This window comes from Dromiciops gliroides, chromosome 2 (assembly GCF_019393635.1).
Source record: "Dromiciops gliroides isolate mDroGli1 chromosome 2, mDroGli1.pri, whole genome shotgun sequence".
NCBI classification, from domain to species: domain Eukaryota; kingdom Metazoa; phylum Chordata; class Mammalia; order Microbiotheria; family Microbiotheriidae; genus Dromiciops; species Dromiciops gliroides.
The window spans coordinates 268,401,857-268,424,300 of NC_057862.1; the positions used below are offsets into that span (position 1 = coordinate 268,401,857).

The 22,444-nt window shown below is 37.6% G+C and overlaps 1 protein-coding gene across 1 annotated transcript in view; it reads left to right on the top strand.

Moving 5' to 3' along the window:
- Nucleotides 1-2,464: 2,464 nt before the first annotated feature.
- FAM177A1 (family with sequence similarity 177 member A1) overlaps nt 2,465-22,444 on the top strand; it is a 57,996-nt gene continuing 38,016 nt past the window's right edge. Inside the window, 3 exon segments of the mRNA XM_043980652.1 lie at nt 2,465-2,582; nt 2,585-2,778; nt 18,129-18,308. Of these exon segments, the coding sequence (XP_043836587.1) occupies nt 2,465-2,582; nt 2,585-2,778; nt 18,129-18,308 (492 nt within the window).

Consider the following 22,444-nt stretch of genomic DNA (forward strand, 5'->3'; position numbering starts at 1 on the left):
TGAGAGAAAAAAATTGCTTAAATCTGATACCATACAGGAATTCTGGCAGTAGTATGTTGCCAGTAATAAAATCTTATCATATGTGATGTTGACCAATTGATACCATGCTTTGCTAGAGAAATAGAACTTATGCAAGAGTATTTTTCTCATAGAAATAGTTACTTAAGCATTAATTTTCCTAGCCTGTTCTATATACTGGTTTTGGTTTTAGCTAAGAAAAGCTATAAAAAAATATTAAAATTCAAAGTAACAGGAATGTATTTGAACTAGAAAAAAACCTTATACCTAAGGAGACTAGCAAGATGCTTAAATTAAAATTTTACTATCTTTAACCAATATTGAGACTCCAAATGTCTCATTAACTGAGGACATTTGTTTATGTTTTTTTATATAATCTAAAGGCATATATAGTTTGTATATAAAGACGTCTATAGTTAGTAAGTTTTCTTGAATGTCTTTTCTGGTGGTTATAGTGCCACCATCTACCTAAATTGAAGTAATTTAGTCTTCTAGCCTTTCACCTTGTTGAAAAGTGTAGCCAAAAATCATAGCTATTAAATGATTTAAACATTATGCCATTAAATTTATTTGTCACATAATTGCAATTTTCTTCTAGACCTTTAAAAGATTCTCTTCCTTTTTTTGAAAATCAGGATATTTTTGGAAACTGAGGATTAAATGAAATAGTAAGAGAGGCAATATAGGGAAGTAAAGGATTGACACTGGGGTCAAGAAAATGAGGTCTAAGTCATGCCTCTGAAACATAAAACTTGCATGAGCATAGGTTGGTTATTTAATATTCCGAATACTAATACATTTGCTCCCCTAAGAACATTGAGGATGTTCAAAACCTTTTAAAAAATGTATATGATCAAAATTGTCTCTAATGCCATCCTATTGTTTAATCGTGAACTATTTCCTTAAGTGGTAATAGCTTTCTAAAACCAAGAGTCAACATTATGTACAATGGAAAAAAGATAGTCTTTTCCAATTGGATGGTCTAAAATTCACAGACCCCAAGTTAAGAATTCCTGATTTGGATGAAAAAAAGATCCAGTACTCTATGCCTATCTACAGATCCAAAAAGTAATTTCTTCCTTACTCCTCCAGTTTCTCTAAAATTCAAAAGTCACTTGTTATAATAACATTAAGTAGCACTGGAATAAATGGGCCTTAATTTAGGTGATATCGAAATTTTTCAAAATTGGCACAGCCTATTCATGAGCAGCTAATATTTCTCCAATTATTTAGGTCTGTATTTCTGTACAGTATGTTTTATATTTTTATAATGTGTATCTTGGTAGACTCCCATATGTTTTATTCAGTAATTATTTTGAATGGTATTTCTCTTCCTCTTGGGTTTGTTGATAAAATATAAAAATCCTAATAATTTATTTTATATCTTGCAATTTACCCAAAGTTGTAATTAACTTTTAGTTGATTCTTGGAATCTTTAAACCATTTTCTCACCTTCAAAAAAAAATTTTTACTTGCTCTTTGCTCTATTTCTTTTTCTTATTTCTAGCAATACATTAAATAATAATGGTAATATCACATCCAATTGGAAAAGACTCTATCCTTTTTCCATTGTGCATAATGTTGACTCTTGGTTTTAGAAAGCCATTACCACTTAAGGAAAGGCCCATTTATTCCAGTGCTACTTAATGTTATCATAACAAGTGACTTTTAAATTTTGTCCAAAGTTTTTTCAGTATCTATTATCATGAGATTTTTCTTTGTTATTCATATAGTTTATCGTGTTTACATTTTTCCTTATATTAACGAAATATACATTCTTGTTATAAGTTCAACCTGGTTATATATTTTTATATTTTGTAGCCTCTATACTGATATTTTAATATTTTAGTCTTGAAACCTATGGATATTTATAGTTTTATCTGCTTTGTCCCACCAAATTCCCTTTAAATTTGATATTTAGATATTCCTATTTTCCAACCATTTTCATCTAATTTCTCTTATGGCTTTTAAAAATTAATAATCCAATGTTCATAAACACGCTATACGTGTAAATATGATTTCTATTAAGAAAATTGTACAAAGGGTAAAGAGAATTAAATAGCCACCTTTTGCATTACAGAAAAGGGCCTCTTGGGCACTGTTGTAGGTTTAATGGAGTATTTCCTATTAGTCTATGAGTTGTTAAATTGGGGAGCTAATGGTAAACGGTCTGGTTAAAAAAATAGTAAAAAGTAATGCCATGCAGTTAAATGTAACTTGTTTTAAGAAAAAACAAGTCCCAGGGAGACTAGATTTATGGCAAAGGTTAATACTGGGTTTGCTCCACCAAATAGACCTACGAAAGTTCTGGGCAGAATGTCTACACCATTCATATCTGAAATACACCAATGCACTTTCTAGAGTACAAAGAAGTATAAGAAGACGCCTGCAAGAGGGGAGGCAGGACACACCCACCACGCACGCTGAAAGAGGCGGGCCTTAAGCGATGCCGGGGAGGACGACTTCCGCCCTTACTCCCTCACGTTTGCGCCCACACCCATGACCACGCCCTCGACAGCCGGATGGGCTTCTGCTCTGGGCCACTGAGGCTGCTCGGCGCAGTAGTTCCCCGGCACAGACGGCTCCTGGAGCCAGAGGATGGATACGGATTTATCGGCAATTACGGTCTATTTCTCCAACGCCAGAAACTCCGCCGCCGCCGCCGCCGTGTGCCACGCCATGAACAAGGATTTCTCGAGGGGAGAAGCCGCCTTGGGAGCGGCGGTCGCCGCGGCACGACTCGGAGAACCGGTGGGACAGGTAAGCGGGGCGAGCCCTGGCCCCGTTGCTCCTCTCGAAGCTCGGCTCTGGTTGAAAGGGGAGGCCTCTGCCGGCTGATCTGTGCCCCCGGACTCCCCAGGGCTGAGCTGCTTGGACTGTGGTCGGCTAAGGAGAGGGGGTTGGTCCCCGTGTCCGGGAGGCCTTGCACCTACCCCAGCCACTGGGGAAATCACGTCTAGTGGAATAGTTGTCATTAAAAATCTCGAATTGCCCCTCCTTCCCCTCCTTGTCCATTTTCTGTGAGAACCATTCCTATTCATTTCCTGAAAGCCAGATGGAAGATGGCCTCAGAGCCTTGGTGCCTGCTCTTAGTGGGGTTTTGTTGTTGTTTTCCCCACAAAACTACAAATTCCTTTTAATTTGTAGTTAATTATGAGTCATAACCAAAAGACATATGACCACAATGACAGCCATGTCATTGTGGAGAGAGCGCAGTAGTCGAAATCAGGGGGACCTGGCTTCTGAGTTAAAATATTTAGAATATCCTCTGGTAGCTTAAGAGTTAAAAAAAAATGAGAGGGGCAGCTAGGTGGCGCAGTGGATAAGAGCACTGGCCCTGGATTCAGGAGGATATGAGTTCGGATCCGGCCTCAGACACTTCACGCTAGCTATGTGACCCTAGGCAAGTCACTTAACCCCAATTGCCTCACCAAAAAAAAAAATAGATATTCTTTACTAACTTAAGAGTTATTATATTTAGACATTCTTTACTAACAAGAGTAAGTAAGATAGATATTGAAAGGAGCTAAGGCAAATGCTAACTTGTCTACAAGCTTGACCAGAGATTCAACTATTTGAATTCCAGTTGTGGTTAAGGTATAGCCAGCCACCAGTCAGCTTAAAGTTCAGATACCTAAGATAGTAACTTCTGAGCTATAAGGAATCAGAGTGGGAGAGAAGTTGGAGAACCAAGCTTAACCAATATGGTGGAAAGTCTTGATAGCTGAGATACAACTCAGAAAGATAGTCTACATCCAAGATTGCAAAAGACGAAATCCAGTAGATAGCTTCTAACCCTATGAGCCTGTTACTTAGTAACAGGGCTATTTTAAGTAGGATATATAGAATGGCAAGTGATTGCACTAGTCAATGGTTTCTTTCTAACTATTCCATACTTATTATACTTGCACCCCATATTTTTATAAAGGAAAGGATAATTTTAAAAACTGAAATTATCATAAATTTCTTTAATTTGTAACATTTTAAAATGTCCATGTTATATTTTGCTTTTTAGGATAGTTGTTGTTGGTTTGTATAAATTTATTATTTATTCAGTTATTCAGAATCAGAAAATTTTAGGATTTGGAGAATCACATCAGTGGCCATTTAGTCCAATTCTTACTTCAGAAAGAAATCCTCATACAACCCGGCTTAAAAAAGGTCACTCAAACCTTTGCTTCAAACCCTACAACGAAGGTCTTTCCTAATTCACCACTCTCTAAGGCTCTCCAGTCAAAATTTGGACCACTATAATTGTTTAGAAATTTTTTTGTCATATCAGAGTTTTTCTAGCCTGCATTGTTTATTTTGGTGCTAACACCTTGAATCACTAAGCTAAAAAAAAAAGATACCCTTCCTTGATAAATCTCAGTGTAGTCCTTGTTGTTATATACTTAAATTATATTTTCTATATTGGCACAATTGTCGCTTTTTGTCAAGACTTGCTATAAGATTCATTTCAGTTTTTAAATGAATTTGTCTTGTGCTCTTCTTTCTCTGGTTTGTCTCCCCTAATTCACTTTGTTTGCTACTTACCTCCACAGTTTTTTCAGTAATTGACTTCTTTTATAGCTTAAAAAAAAGAGGCATTCGTTGTTTAAAAACTCATAGGCAATATGTGAATTATGACTCCTAGAAATATAATTAGGCAAGGAATGAAAGAGCAGTTACAGCCCTTTATGTGACAAATATTCAGAAGTTGATTTTTTATTTTTTAAGTGGTAGACTTTACAAATGAATTCTATTACCCCAAAAAAATTTAAACTTATCAATATGTGAGAAAATGTCCATTGAAACATATCCTAAAAGTGACCCATCCAGTGTCAGTTTCAAGACCTCCATTTAGGGCAAATACACTAAATTCCATGGCAACCAATTCTTTTGGAAAACTTGTTAGGAGGTTTTTCCTTGATAGCAAGTCTAAGTTTTCCTCTTTTCAGTTTTCACCCATTGTTTGTGATTCTGCTTTCTGTAGATAAAAGTCTAATCTCTTATACAGGAGAGCCCTTCATATACTTGAAGACAGTTATCATATCCCCCTTAGAAGAATCTTCTCTTTTCCAGGCTAAACATTCCCAGTTCCTCCAGTTAATCCTCATATATAGCATAGATTGCCCTTCGCCATCTCTTGCCCCAATAGGGGCAGCTAGGTGGTGCAGTGGATAGAGTGCCAGGCCTGAAGTCAGGAAGATTCATCTTTCTGAGTTCAAATCTGGCCTTAGATATTAGCTGTATGACCCTGGGTAAGTCACTTAACCTTGTTGCCTCATCTGTAAAATGAACTGGAGAAGGAAATGACAAACCACTCCAGTATCTTTGTAAACAACAACAAAAAAAACAAATGGGGTCATGAAGAGTCAAAGACTCTCTGCCTTATCAATGTCCTCTCTAAACTGAAGTGCTTAGAACTGAACACAATATTCCAGTTGTGATTTAACCAGAGATCAATAATATAGCAGAATCTGTGCTTTTCTTAAAGTCACAGACAACTTGTTTACATTAATATTTTTGGTGGCCAGTTGACTTATTGAACTCCTGGAACTTTTTTTTTTTTTTTAGGAAAACCTGTCTAACCATGCCTCTTTCATCTTGTACTTTTGAGGTCAAATTTTTTTTTAACCCCATAAGACTTAGATTTATTTGAATTTCATTTCATTAGTTTCAGCCCAATGCTTTATTAGTCTGTTAAGAACTTTTTGGATGCAGACTGTAATCTAATGTGTTGTTTGTTCCTCCTCACTGTCATCTGCAAATCTGATGAACATGGCATCTATTATTCCTTTATCCAAGTCATTGATAAAAATATTGAACAGCACAGAGCCAAGCAGAGATCCCTGTGGCATTCCAGTAGAGACCTCCTGCCAGCCTGACATGAATCAACAAGCATTTATAAAGTATCTACTCAGGTGCTGGTGATAAAAGTACGGTGAATAAAACAATCCTTACTGGCAAGGAACTTACATTCTAAGGGGGAGACAAGTGTACATCTAAGTATATACAGAATAAATTTAAAGAGCATATATACAAATTAAGTAGTTAATGACTACTCTTTGAGTTCGAACTATTCATCTAGTTCAGAATTCTCATTTTACTGTCTCTACCCATATTTCTTCATCTTTTCCATAAGAATAGCATCAGCCATTTCCAAAAATTTAAGTTAACTATATTATTCATAGGATCATAGATACAAAGCTAGAAGGGACCTCAGAAGCTATCTAGCCCACCCCACTCCATTGTATAGTTAAGGAATTTGGGAAAAGTTAAATGACTTGCATACAGTCAGAAGCAGTAAGAATCAGAGGCTGGATTTGATCACTCAGGATTTGACCACAGAGTCCGGGCTTATTTTCTCTTACTGTGCCTGCATCTCTTATCTACCAGTTTGTTAACCTGGATACTGTATTAGTAATTTTTGCTCAGCTAAATTTCTTTATTAGGAGGGAGGGCTCAGTTATAAGGTGGGGGAATATTTCTAGAAATGACAATGATTTTTTTTTTTTTAGTGAGGCATTTGGGGTTAAGTGACTTGCCCAGGGTCACACAGCTAGTAAGTGTTAAGTGTCTGAGGTCGGATTTGAACTCAGGTACTCCTGACTCCAGGGCCAGTGCTCTATCCACTGTGCCACCTAGCTGCCCCAATGACAATGATTTTTAAAACAAAAGACATAAAATATATTTCAAAATATAGGCAGCTTCTTCTGAAGTCACTCTTATTCCAGACAAAGGAGTATGGTCTCATAACCCAGTTTCACTAAAAATGGTGTTGAGCCCAAGATACTGATAGCTTTTAAAGTGAACTCTGAATGCCAGTCTGGTTAAGGGAGTCAGAAACAAGATAGGAAATAAAATTAGATCTGAGCCTCTAACCAGGCCAACATGCCCAGTTTGTGCCATTATGTATAATAGTTTCAGGAAAAACCTGTTGGACAGAAAGTCTTGAATAACAACTTTAATCTTATCTTTTTTTTTTTTTTTTAGTGAGGCAATTGGGGTTAAGTGACTTGCCTAGGGTCACACAGCTAGTAAGTATTAAGTGTCTGAGGCCGGATTTGAACTCAGGTACTCCTGACTCCAGGGCTGGTGCTCTATCCACTGCGCCATCTAGCTGCCCCTTTAATCTTATCTTGTGGTATTTTAAATTTCAATATTAAAAATTAGAGCTTCAGGGAATAAAAAAAGTAGATTACAGCATATTTAAATCTAAAGCAAAATGTTCATTGAAATTGGATCTTGTCATTTTCTGGAGTTAGAGTTTTATCTTAGAATCTTGGCCTTCTTTTGATTGAGATTTGACTTTCTTGGTCAGAATATATTATTCACACCTGAAATTTCTTTTTCCAGAAGTCTGTATTAAGCCAAATGTTGTTTAAGTCCATAAAAATGAAAATTATATGGTAACACTTCTCTTTTAGTTCAGAAAAATCAAATGTATTTTAAAATGTATTGTCCTTTATGTGCAATTAACACATTTGCTGTTCTTACTAATTGTGTGATAGATTTATTTTCATTCTTGTGAGTAGGGATTTTTTTCATTCCCATTTTTATCCCCAATATTTAGTGCAGTGTTTGGTACCTAGTAGTTGTTTAATAAATACTTCTTGATAGACTGGGTTTTTTTTTTTCATGCAACTAAATATGTCATTCAGGGTTGTTTAAGACGACAAAAGATGGGGGCAGCTAGGTGGCGCAGTGATAGAGCACTGGCCCTGGATTCAGGAGGACCTGAGTTCAAATCTGGCCTCAGACACTTGACACTTACTAGCTGTGTGACCCTGGGCAAGTCACTTAACCCCAATTACCTCACCAAAAAAAACAACCAATGACAAAAGATATGAAACCTAAACATTAGACTTTCTCATTGATAGAAACTATTTTTATATGTATGTATGTATAATTATTATAAATATTGAGAGATGTAATATATGTTTATAGAAACCAGCTTACAGTGGTATACCAGATACCAGGCCTTAGAAAAAGTGGTTTCACACAAATGCATCTTCTTAGAAAAGTTTTTTTCAGATCAAATAAAAATAATTTCAATTTAGTTTGATTCACCAAGAATTTTTTAAGGGCCTGCTTTATGCCAAGCATTCATGCAAGACACTAGTGAAACAAAGAAGAAACCAAAGGAGCTTGCATTCTACCTAGAGAAACAACATGAGGAACAGTTCTAAAAATGTACACCATGGAACAACGATAAATAAAATCAAAGAGAAGTGGCTATACCAGTTATACTCTTATATACTGGATGCTCTTGCATCCAGTCTAGGACTTCACAAGAAGTCTCTTGCCAGAAGTCTCTTGAGTGGAGGTGGGTCAGAGAAGTGGAAACCACAGTGACCAGGTAAGCTATACTGGAGCCACAGCAGGAGACAGGGCCAGTATAGTAAGTAGGCATCCAGAACTGGAGTCACAGTAGGAAGATGAGCCAGGACATTGCCCAGGAAGTGTATCACTCAGGTAACCTTTTCTGGAGCCACAGCAGAAGCCAGAGATTTATGCCCAGGGTGGTGCCTAGATTTAGCTACACCATCTAGAATATCACAAACAGTGGCAGCCAAACAACAGAAAGGAAAGAACCAAGCAGGACCCAACCACCCCTTTCAAGAGTGATAGAGGGGAGGGAACAGAGTCTAACTCAACTATAAAGTCCCAATACAGCAACTGAGGAATCTGAGTAAATAGAAGAAAATGTCAAACATAATAAAGAAGTATTATGGACCAATTGAGGGCCAAGAGGAAAATATATAAGAAGAGAATTATACCACAAGGTCAGGTGGAATTCAGATGAGGTGGAGAATGGCTTAATTATTAGGACTACAAGAGTATTAGTAAGAAATAAGAAAAAATTGGGAGGAGAATAAAATAGCGTTGAAGAAAGGTCAGAAAACATTATCCTAGTAGTAGACTCACTAAAAAATAGAATTTAAGAAACAACCCAGTGATTACCATGAAACAACAAGAAATGGTAGGACAAAGTCAAAAGCCTAACCCAGGTAAATAGGACAAATCAGTTTTTACATTTATCATCTTTTTCATTGGTTTATTTGTATTTCATTGGTTTTATTCTATATGCTACATATTCATATATAAGATTATGTTGTTGCAGCCTCACAATTCTATCTAAATAATCCTTCCCCTCCCATGATATGAAGATAAAATATATCCTCAAAGGAAGGATGGTAAAGATGTAAAAGCTCTAATTCTTAATTGAATAGTAAATTTTACTTTAAGAAAGGCAACAAGAATAGATAATTTCTATTTAAGTATTAGAATATATGTACTTGGCTTCCATGTGTTTTCCAGTGGACAAGTATATACTTAAGGGCCTGATAGCTGCAATTGTATTTGTAGCCTTAGAACTTATGCTGTTGTGCCAGTGAAAACCATGACAAAAGGCCAAGTAGAGGGAGCCAAGATGGCGGAGAGGAATCAGCAAGCTGCCTGAGCTCTCCTTCTGTTCCCTCAAAAAGAACATTAAATCAAGCCTCTGGACAGATTCTGAAACTACAGAACATGCAAAGAGACAGAGAGACACAGTCTTCCAACCAGAGATAATTTAGAAGACTTAAGGAAAAGGTAGGTCTTTCTCAGGCAGAAGGAAGGTTTATGACCAAACAAGAGATTGAGAATACCATAAAATGCAAAATGGATGACTTTGATTACATTACATTAAAAAAATTTTGTACAAACAGAAGCAATGCATCCAAAATTAGAAGGGAGGCAGAAAGCTGGGAAACAATTTTTATGGCCAGTACTTCTGATAAAGGCCTCATTTCTAAAATATATAGGGAACTAAATCAAAGTTATAAGAATCCAAGTCATTCCCCAATTGAGAAATGGTCAAAGGATATGAACAGTCAGTTTTCTGATGAAGAAACCAAAGCTATCTATTCCCATATGAAAAAATGCTCTAAATCTCTAATGATTAGAGAGATGCAAATTAAAACAACTCTGAGGTACCACCTGATACCTATCAGATTGGCTAAAATTACAGAAAAGGAAAATAATAAATGTTGGAGAAGCTGTGGAAAAATTGGAACACTAAAAATTGGAAGCTGTGAACTGATCCAACCATTCAGGAGAGCAATTTGGAATTATGCCCAAAGGGCTATAAAGCTGTGTGTACCCTTTGACCCAGCAATACCACTTTTGGGACTTCTTCCCAAAGAGATCATAAAAAAGGGAAAAGGACCCACATGTACAAAAATATTTATAGCTGCTCTTTTTGTGGTGGCAAGGAATTGGAAATTGAGGGGCTGCGCATCAATTGGGGAAGGGCTGAACAAGTTGTGGTATATGAATGCAGTAGAATACTGTTGTGCTGTAAGAAACGATGAGCAAGAGGAGTTCAGAGAAACCTGGAAGGACTTGCATGAACTGATGATGAGTGAGATGAGCAGAACCAGAAGAACATTGTACACAGTATCATCAACATTCTGTGTTGGTCTACTGTGATGGACTATATTCTTCTCACCAATGCAGTGGTACAGAAGAGTTCCAGGGAACTTATGATAAAAGAGGATCTCCAAATCCAGGGGAAAAAAACCAACAACTATGGTACTATTTCTTTTGTTTATGGTGCTGTTGTTTTTCTATTTTGAGGTTTTTCGTTATTGCTCTGATTTTTCTCTTATAACATGACTAATGCAGAAATATGTTTAATGTTATTATGTGTGTGTGTGTGTGTATGTGTATATATATATATAACCTATATCAGATTACCTGCCATATAGGGGAGGGGGGGAGAAAAATCTGAAATTGGAAAGCTTGCAAAAACAAAAGTTGAGAACTATCTTTATATGTAACAGGAAAAAAAATAAAATACTTTTATTATTTAAAAAAAAAGGCCAAGTAGAGATGATGATCCTAAATGATGTATTTTAAATTGTTATCCTGGAGATGAAACTAATTCAGTTTCTCCAGATCCATTTGAATATCCACAGGTGAATTTCATGCAAATGCCTGAATATATTTCCTTTGAAAATGTTGGGGTTTTTTTCAGCAGCAAACATTTATTTTATTTTCCAGTTACATGTAAGGGTAGTTTTCAATATTCATTTTCATAAAATTTAGCGTTCCAAATTTTTTCCCTCCCTCCCTCCCTTTCCTCCCCCCTCCACAAGATTGCAACCAGGTTATATATGTACAATCCATAAGTGTTCTTTTTATCAGTTCTTTCTATAGGGGTGCATAGTAAGCTTCCTCATTAGTTCCTTGGGCTTGTCTTAGATCATTGCACTGCTGAGAGTAGTTGTCATTCACAATTGCTCACTGAACAATACTGCTGTCACTATGTACAATGTCTTCCCAGCTCTGCTCACTTCACTATACATTGATGTTCATTAGTCTTTCCAGGTTTTTGGGGGATCATCCTGTTTGTCATTTCCTGTAGCACAAGACCATTCCACTACAATCATATAGCACGGCTTTTTCCATCATTCCTCAGTTGATGGACATTCCCTTGATTCTCAATTCTTAGCTTCCACTAAGAGTCGCTATAAATATTTTTTGTACAATTTCCCCCCACCCTTTTCTTTTTCATGATTACTGTTGTTAACTGTTTCCCTTCCATCCTATTCCCTTCCCCATGATATTTATTCTATTATCCATCTTCTTTCATCCTGTCACTCTTCAAAAGGGATTTGCTTCTGTCTGTCCCCTTTCCCACTCTGCCCTTTCTTCTTTTGCCCCTCTCTCTTTATCCCCTTCCCCTCCTATTTTCTTGCAGGGTTAGAGAGATTACTCCACCCAATTGAGTATGTACATTATTCCCTCCTTGAGCCAATTCTAATGAGGTTGAGGTCTTTGAGCTAATTCTGTTGAGTGTTAGGCTCATTTACTGCCAAGATTAAACAGATTACTCCACCCAGTTGGGTGTGTCTGTTAGTCCCTCCTTGAGGCAGCTCTGATGAGTTTAAGGTCTTTGAGCCTTTTCTGATGAATTTAAAATTCATTTACTGCCCTGCTCCTCTCCCATCAATCTTCCCCCACTCCATAAGCCTTTTCCTGTTTCTTTCATGTATGATTTCACCTCTGCTCTTCTCCCCCCCCCTTGCCCCCCAGTGAATTCCCTTCACCCCTCAATTTAACCCTAAAGATGTCATCACCTAGCTAAGTGACACAGTGGACAAATCATCACCCCTGGACCCAGGGGGATCCCAGCCAAAACCCGACCTCAGACACAAAACAGTCGCCCACTGTAGGACCCCAGGTATGTCCCCCAGCTTCAATTTTTTATGGTTCTCTAGGGTCTTGTATTTGAAAGTCAAATTTGCCATTCAGTTCAGGTCTTTTCATCACAAATATCTGAAAGTCTTTTTCATTAAAGTCCCATTTTTTCCACTGAAAGATTATGCTGAGTTTTGCTGGGTAGGTGATTCTTGGTTGTAATCCCATTTCCTTTGCCCTTTGGAATATCATATTCCATGCCTTCCAGTCCTTTAATGTAGAAGCTGCTAGATCTTGTGCTATCCTGACTGGGGCTCCACAGTACTTGAACTCTTTCTTTTTGGCAGCTTGCAATATTTTCTCCTTGACCTGAGAGCTCTGGAATTTGGCTATAATATTCCTAGGAGTTTTCCTTTGGGGATCTCTTTCTGGAGGTGATTGGTGGATTCTTTCAATTTCAATTTCTATTTTAGCTGCTTCTTCTAGAATTTCAGGGCAATTTTCCCTGAGAATATCTTGGAAGATGGTGTCTAAGCTCTTTCCTTGATCATGGTTTTCAAGTAGACCAATAATTTTCAAATGATCTCTCCTGGACCTATTTTCCAGGTTAGCAGTTTTTCCCAGAAAATATTTCACATTGCCCTCTATTTTTTTTTATTCATTTGGATTTGCTTTATTGTGTCTTGGTTTCTCATAAAGTCACTGGCTTCCATTTATTCAATCCTCATTCTTAGGCAGTTATTTTCATCAGAGAGCTTTTGTACCTCCTTTTCCATTTGGCCAGTTTGACTTTTCAAGCTGTTGAGTTTTTTCTCATGTCTTTCCTGCATCTCCCTCATTTCTCTTTCCATTTTTTCCTCTACCTCTCTAACTTTATCTTCAAAGTCCTTTTTGAGCACCTCTATGGCCTGAGACCAATTCCTATTTTTCTTGGAAGCTTTAGATATAGCAGCCCTGATGTTGACATCTTCCTCTGAGGGTGCCCCTTAGTCTTCCTTGTTACTGAAGAAACTTTCTATGGTCCTCAGCTTTCTCTGTCTGCTCATCTTGCCTTTCTTTTACTAGACTTTTAGCTCCTTAAAGTGGGACACTGTTTCCAGGCTGCAGTATCTCAAGCTTCAGAAGTCCCAGGGAGTATGAATTAAGGAGGATCAGGTTCTTCACTTGCCTGGCCTGTTCCCTGGTCATTAGATGACCCCAGACCAACTTGCTTACTCCTAGTTCTCAGCAGGGGTGTAAAATCCAAGTTCTGCCTTAGCATCAGCATAGACCTCTGTAGTCTCCCCCCTGTCCAGGGCTTAGTCCACTCACCAGACTGTGAGCTTAGTTCCAGACAACACTGGCACTTCAGCTGATTCAGAGGCTCTGGGGGGTCTCCTTCTCTGGTGAGGCCTTCCTGGGACTGTATCTGTGTCAGGGTGACTGTGGGGTTGGGCTCAACTTCTGTGTGAGCACAGCAGCTCCCTCCTTCTGACCTCCCAAGCTGTTCTTGGTTAGAAGATGATTTCAGCACCTACTTCTGTGAGTTTTGCTGCTCCGGGCATTTTCCTGTGGTGTTATTTGGATGTTTTTTGGAGTAATCTTGTTATGCGTTTGGGAGCTCACTGCCTTTCCTCTGCCATCTTGGCTCTGCCCGGGAAGGTCGAAAATGTTTTAGTAATTGTCTATAAATCTTCAAGTTGGGTTACGTCTTTTATGTAGAGACAGGAGGACTTATTTTAAGGTGTTTTTTTTTTTCTTTTTTTTTTTTTAAGTGAGGCAATTGGGGTTAAGTGACTTGCCCAGGGTCACACAGCTAGTAAGTGTTAAGTGTCTGAGGCCAGATTTGAACTCGGGTACTCCTGACTCCAGGGCCGGTGCTCTATCCACTTCACCATCTAGCTGCCCCCAGGAGGACTTTAGAGATTATTCCATTTATTTTTTTTGTTTGTTTGTTTTTCCGGGCCAATGAGGGTTAAGTGACTTGCCCGGGGTCACACAGCTAGTGTCAAGTGTCTGAGGCCGGATTTGAACTCTGGTCCTCCTGAATTCAGGGCCAGTGTTTTATCCACTGCACCACCTAGCTGCCCCATAGAGATTATTTCCTCAGGGATCCATTAAGAGATCTTTAGTACCAGATTTCAAAATATATTAGAAAATCATCAAAACAGTCTGGTACTGACTACAAAAAAGTAGTGGATCAGTGGAATACATATTACACAGTAGTAAATGACCATAAGATCCAAACTTTGGGGGCAAGAACTCACCCTTTGACAAAACTGGTAAGCAGTTTAATAGAAACTACACATAGCCAAACATCTTTCACTGTATATACCAAGATACAGTAAAACTGGGTACGTGATTTAGATGTAAAGGGTGATATCATAAGCAAATTAGGAAAGCATAGAAAAATTTACCTGTCAGATCTAAGTTTATGGTCAAACAAGATAGGATCATGGGAAATAAGATAATTGCAGTTAAATGAATTAAAAAGATTATGCACAAATAAAATCAATGCAGACAAAATTAGGAGAAAGCTGGAAACTAGGGGCAGGGAGGTAGGAATTACAGCAAGCTCCTCTGATAAAGACCTCATTTCTCAAACATAAAGGGAACTGAGTCAAATTTTTAAAAGCAAGAGCCATTCCCAAACTGATAAGCTGTCAAAGAATATGAACAGGGAGCTTTCAGAAGAGGACATCAGTTATATCAGTAGTCCTTGCATATGTATAACCTTTATATCAAATTGCTTGTTTTCTTAAAAGGGGTGGGGGGGGCGGCAGGGCAAAGAAAAATAATCTAGAACTCAGAAAATTTTAAGAATGTTAAAAATTGTTTTTAAATGTAATTGAGGAAAAATAAAATATTAAATAGAAAATGTGCTCATATAAAAATGCTCTAATTCACTACATTATTGAAATGCAAATTAAAACAACTTTGAGAAGGGCCTGGCATACTATGGTCCATAGAACATAACATGGGACACAACTGAACAGCAGAATAAAAAAAAAAAAAAGATGACCAAGTATGAAAGACTTACCTAATGTAATCAATACAGTTATCCAAAGCTGTAGCAAAGGAATTATGATGAAAAATGCTATCCACCTCCAGAGAGAAAACGGATGAACTATGAGTGAAAAGTGAAGCATACTTTTTTACTTTCCTTATTTTTCTTGCCTTTTTAAAATGATATATCCTATTTGGAGATCTGTTTCGCATGATTTCACATGTATGATTGCTATATTGCTTGCTTTCTCTGGTGGGGGGGTGTTGGAGGCATTTAAAGAATTTTTAACACAAAATGTAAAAGCGTGTTAAAACAAAAGACAAAATTATTTTAATCCATAGATAGTATTACCCATAATATCTGTGGAACTTGGGCTAGGTGGAAAGAAAAAAAAATGACATGTAAATATTGCAAGTCAGCACTTTCACATAAGTTGCATGTACACTAATTTGGTATTCTTATAGCTCTGATTTTTACAAGGTTAACTCCATAAGGTTTGCACCAGCTTTCACCCAAGAACTAGTTACTGGAAGGCCAGTGTTTTGTCATGCCCTCCTAAATTATAGTCTTTCAGCTAGCTAATTTGAGCAGCATTACCTAGGGAACCTCTACAAAAGGACAATGCATGACTACTAGAAGAAACATTTCTGCAATTCTGCCCTAGAAACAAGATGGAAAGGCCCATCCCAGTGTATGCAGATAAAGCTGGCCAATTTGTGAATAGTGATCTAGGACAGACCCCTTTTACACAGAATTTCCAATGGAAAATGTTTCTTAGCTAACAGCAAGAAAGCTGATGCCTAAATGGATGTTAATATTCATTCCCTGTTTCTGTTTGTCTTCCTGATTAGAGTTACAGTTTTCAACATTTGTTTTTATAAGATTTCCAATTTCAAATTTTTCTCTCTCCCTTTCCTCCCTCCCTCCCATCCCAAAAGAGCAGGTAATCTGATATGGGTTATATATGTATAACATTAAACATATTTCTGCATTAGTCATGCTATAAGAGAAGAATCAGAGCAAAAAGGAAAAACCTCAAAAAAGAAAAACAACAGCACCAAAAACAAAAGAAATAGTGTGGTTCAATCAGCATCCATATTCCACAGTTCTTTTTTCTTTTTTCTGGATTTGGAGAACCTTTTCCATCATGAGTCCTTTGGAACTTTCTTGTACTGTTGCATTGGTGAGAAGAATCTAGTCTATCACAGTTGATCTGTTAACACATAATGTTGATGATACTGTGTACAATGTTCTTCTGGTTCTGCTCATCTCACTCATCATCAGTTCATGCAAGTCCTTCCAGGTTTCTCTGAACTCCTCTTGCTCATCGTTTCTTACAGCACAACAGTATTCTACTGCATTCATATACCACAACTTGTTCAGCCCTTCCCCAATTGATGCGCAGCCCCTCAATTTCCAATTCCTTGCCACCACAAAAAGAGCAGCTATAAATATTTTTGTACATGTGGGTCCTTTTCCCTTTTTTATGATCTCTTTGGGAAGAAGTCCCAAAAGTGGTATTGCTGGGTCAAAGGGTACGCACAGCTTTATAGCCCTTTGGGCATAATTCCAAATTGCTCTCCAGAATGGTTGGATCAGTTCATAGCTCCACCAACAATGCATTAGTGTTCCAATTTTTCCACAGCTTCTCCAACATTTATTATTTTCCTTTTCTGTAATTTTAGCCAATCTGATAGGTATCAGGTGGTACCTCAGAGTTGTTTTAATTTGCATCTCTCTAATCAATAGTGATTTAGAGCATTTTTTCATATGGGAATAGATAGCTTTGATTTCTTCATCAGAAAAATGCCTGTTCATATCCTTTGACCATTTCTCAATTGGGGAATGATTTAGATTCTTATAACTTTGATTTAGTTCCCTATATATTTTAGAAATGAGGCCTTTATCAGAAGTACTGGCCATAAAAATTGTTTCCCAGCTTTCTGCCTCCCTTCTAATTTTGGATGCATTGCTTCTGTTTGTACAAAACCTTTTTAATTTAATGTAATCAAAATCATCCATTTTGCAATTCATAATATTCTCTATCTCTTGTTTGGTCATAAACTGTTTTCCTTTCCAAAGATTTGAAAGGTAGACTATTCCTTCCTCTCCTAATTTACCTATGGTATCACCTCTTATGCCTAAATCGTGTACCCATTTTGACCTTATTTTAGTATAAGGTGTAAGATATTGGCCTAATTTCTGCCATACTATCTTCCTGTTTTCCCAGCAGTTTTTGTCAAATACTGAGTTCCTATCCCAGAAGCTGGAGTCTTTGGGTTTATCAAACAGTACATTACTAAAGTCATTTACTACTGTGTCTCCTATTTCTAGCCTATTCCATTGATCCTCCACTCTGTTTCTCAGCCAGTGCCAAATAATTTTGATGACTGCCGCTTTATAGTAGAGCTTCAGATTTGGTACAACTAACCCACCTTCCTGTGCATTTTTTTTTCATTATTTTCCTTGATGTCCATTTTCTTTAATAATGTCCTAATCCTTTTGGAAAGTTGTGGTTGTTCAAGCTATATTTTATTCCTCCCAGGTTTACTGCAGTACCATTTGTTTGCTACTCGATCAGTGTTTAAAAGAATGTTCTGAATTTTATATGATTTGTTCACCATATTTTTGTTTCATAACCACTGTAAACCTCTTTGAACTAAGATTCTTATTTTGCTGTACAAATAATTGATTTGCTGTATCGTGAACCTGTACATTGGGTAGTCCAATTTTGGTGATATTTCTCAGTTATCAAAGGGAGACATTGTTGAAGAGGTAAATTGTGAGTTTAGAGTAAACATCTCCAAAAAATTACCTTTGAAATCAAAGATATAGCTAAAGAAAGAGGAGAGAGAGAGAGAGAGAGAGAGAGAGAGAGAGAGAGAGAGAGAGAGAGCGCAGGCACAAGAGAGTCTCCCATTTAAAATTACCTTTTTTCTATAATGTGTTACAGGTACAAGTGAGTTGTGATGGAAACTTTGAAAATGTAGAGCTGGGTGTCATAGGGAAAAAAAAGAAAATCCCAAGGCGGGTCATTCACTTTGTCAGTGGTGAAACCATGGAAGAATATAGCACTGATGAAGATGAAAGCGATGGTCAAGAGAAAAGAGATCTTTTACCTACTATTGATCCGGTAGGTTTGTTATTTATTCTTTTTTATTACCTTTCTTTTGCCCTGATAAATATCCTTCAGGGGTCTTTGAAAGAAAAACTAGTCCATTCTCATTTATTTTATAAATATTAATGACATTGTTAATATTCTTGGCTCTGTGTACTTGTAATTTTGAGAGGCAGTGTAGCACAGTAAATAGAGTGTCGTACTAGGAGTGCCTGCTTTGATACTTAGTTAGCAAAGTAACGTAACCTCTATGAGCCTTGGTTTCCTTCTCTGAAAAATGGGGATAATAATACCTCTCTAATTTAGTTCTTAAGGTTGTTGTGAGACTCAAATGAGAAAGTGAATATAAAACATTTTGCAAAGTCAGTTATTAATGTTATTTTACCTGTTTAAGAGGTTGTTTTATATGCTTCCTACTATATGGAGACTTTATGTGTAGCAATATTAATATCAAAGGTTCTTTTTCAACTATCTTACTGGAAAATCAAATAACTAGTGGTTTGATTAATATGAAACCCTCTGCTAACAACTATGCCAAGCTGTTTTTTGGTTTGAAATATTTTTGATGTGAGATAATAGGTATTATAGTCCTTTTGTCTCTCTGCCTGTTTGTGTGTAATAGTAATGATAGTGACCATGTAATAATAGTGTATGTAATAATAATGTTACTAAATAATTCACTTATATAGGGTGTACTATGTGGTAGGCATTGTGCTAAATAACTTGTTTTATTCTCACAACAATGCTGGGAGGTAGATGCTATTATTATCCCTGTTTTGCATTTGAGGAAATTGAGTCAAATAGTGTCTGAGACTTGTCTTTCTGACTCTAGGCCCACAGTTCTATCTACTATACAACCTCAAGCTATTACTACTTTATTATAAGTGTAAACCAGCCTGAATAAACAAGTCTCTATTCCACTTTTATGCCCTATGAGGAGGAATAATGAACTGAAGGAGTAATTAGCAGAGAGATCCTTTTACAGGATTATGATTAACTTCTTTCTTTTCATTAATTGCCGAATTTATCTCAATCACTTGGCCCCTTAGGATCATTTGGACCATAGATTGAGAGCTACAAGGGTCCATAAAGGCTATCTAGTCCAACTCATCCATTTTACAGATGAGAAAACTAGGTCCGAGAGAATCCATTTGACTAGAATCCACATGACTTGCCCAAGGTCACACAGCTGGTAAATGGCAAAATGGATTTGACTTCAAATCCAGCACACCTTCAACTCTTTCCAAACAATAAAATTGTATATGTTTTGTTGGACCAGCTCTCATCTGTGACATATTTTTACCTTTACTAGCAAGCATTCTTAGTACTTAAAATGTATTCATTTAAAAGCAGATCTGTCCTCCTACCCTTTGATTTGTTTTTTTGTTTGTTTGGGGTTTTTTTGTGAGGCAATTGGGGTTAAATGACTTGCCCATGGTCACACAGCTAGTAAATGTCAAGTGTCTGATTCTGGATTTGAACTCAGGTCCTCCTGAATCCAGGGCTGGTGCTCTATCCACTGGGCCACCTAGCTGCCCCCCCTACCCTTTGATTTGAAGAAAGCCTCTGTGATAAAACTACAGAGGGCAGAGTACTCAAAAGTAGAGATTTTTCGCTATTTTACAGATCCAGTGTAGTTTGTGTAGGGAAACATTAAAATAATGATCTCTAATATATCTTCCAATTCCAGAATCTATGTTGTAGACTTTACAGTGAACTAGTTTCTATAAAGTTTCTCTAGAAATTTTATTCACCTCTGATAATCAAGAACTATGAATATTTCAGCCTATTGAAAATCTTTGTAGTTTTTCATCCTGAGTTAGGAATACATGTTTTCTATTATAATTTTGAATGAATGAAAAAAACACTTAATTACTAGAGTGCTTTAGAAATAAATGGAAAATAAAATCAGCCCCTCCTCTCAAGAAACTCAGAATTATAATGAGGAGACAACACATATAGAAGATTTCAGCTTCAAATCAAGTGGAAAAGTTCCATGGTTTTTAGGGTGTAGTGGCAGAGAAACCAAAAATGCATATTACTGCATTTTAAATGTCATATTTTCATTGATAAAATCTTAGCAGTTTCTAATGTTGAACCACTTGACAGTGCCAAAGCCTTTGGGGGCAAGAACTTTCTCCTCTGGGTCTTCAGTAATTGTGATTGCAAAAGCACCAGCAGAAGCAATTGCCAAGAGGCATCTCCACTATGGGTGCTTCCCTAGATGTTGCCAAACAGGTCTGGTCTAGTGTGAGAGAGACTAATGTTCCTAAGACCCTTGGGTTCAGGATCTCTGTAATCTTTTTTTGGGGGGCGGGGTGGGGGGGGCATTGAGGGTTAAGTGACTTGCCCAAGGTCACACAGCTGGTAAGCGTCAGATGTCTGGGGCCAGATTTGAACTCAGGTCCTTCTGAATCCCGGGCTGGTGCTTTATCCACTGCATCACCTAGCGTTTCCCCCCCCCCCTCCCCCCCATGGAATCTTGAAGGAAGTGTGGTAGTGGTAGTTTGACTTACCTGCCCCATGTTCCCTCAGTGCCTTGCAGAGGTTGCCTAATTTTGAAATATATTTATAAATTTACCTAAGTTGTTTATATATAGTGCCAATAGGATTTAGGAACATGTGGGGATGAGAGAGGGGAGAGGCCTTAATGATGGGAAAATGATTTTGAAGTTAACAGCTGTAAAGAAATTCACTAGGTTAATCAAATCATGGTTGGCTTGCCAAAAACTGTGGGGACCAATTTTTAATTGGGGAGTGTTAGCTAAGTGGCTCACCACAATATTGGGGCAAGGAAGGAGACCAGCAGCCTCCCTCAAAACAGAACAGGATTTATTTTAACAAGAACGAACTTAAAAAACCCCCCACCATAAACAGGATCAGTAGGATCAAGGAAAAGGAAATAAAATGGGGAAAGGGAAATTATACAAACTGAGAATACACAGCAGAGCTCCTGTCGCCTTCCAGCTTCCAGCCAGAATGCCAGAAAGAAAAAAAAAACTTACTTCCTCCCTGCACACTCCACACAGCCCCCAGCCAATTGGCTGGCCGCTCTGACAATCACATGACTGCCCTCACTAGGCTTCCAATCATTATAATTTTGCCAGGCCTATGTAGGCGTCGGCAAGTGATGATGACGCAAGGTGGCAGTGCCATGGCAATGGCTACAACCAGTGGGTGGAGCACTGTGCGGTTTGTGGAGCCCCAGGCTGGTGTGCACCGAGGCATAAAAACCTCAAATAACAATTAATTCTTTACACAGAAATAAGGTAGTTAGGAGTAGGTTTGGTTTTAAAGGAAAAGTAAATTTATTTTGGACATGTTAGTTTTGAGATGGGATATCCTGGTAGAGGTAATCATTGGGCATTTGCAAGTGAGGTTTGAGAGAACTATTGAATGGAGATATAGATTTGAAAGTAATTTTTGTCAAGGTGATCATTTGAAGCTTTGGAAGTATGCGACTGTGAAGATAGAGATAAGAGCCAAGAACCAGCCTTAAGGGAATGCTTACATTTGAGAGACTGAAGTAAGAAGCTAGGTATAGAGACGAGAGAAGCAGCAGTAGGGCACAGACCGCAGGAAAGGGGAGGATGTGATTAGCAGTATCAAAGCCTTTAGAGATAGCCTTTAGTCAAGCAAGATTAGTAAAGGGAGCAACCATTGCATTTGGCAATCCTGAAGAGTGTCTGGCTGTTCTGTTTTTTAGTATGAAAGAAGCCAAATGCAGTACAATACAATAAATAATTAATTGTCTATTGTGTGTAATGTTAGGCACTGAAGGAGGTAAAAGTTTAGGTAAGACAATTTCTTCTCTCAAAGATCCTTACCGACTTGTAAGGGGTTAAAGAATGAATAAGGTGTTAAGTAAATTTATTTTGTATAGATCTTTTTTGTTTGTTTGTTTGTTTTTGGTGAGTCAATTGGGGTTAAGTGACTTGCCCAGAGTCACACAGCTAGTAAGTGTCAAGTGTCTGAGGCTGGATTTGAACTCAGGTCCTCCTGAATCCAGGGCCAGTGCTCTATCCACTGCACCACCTAGCTGCCCCTAGATCATTTTTTCTAGAAGTTTAACAATAAAAGGGGAGAAGAATTCTATGGAATTTTGAGAAAAGGTAGTTTAAAATTTTATGGATGTGAAGAGTGGAATTATG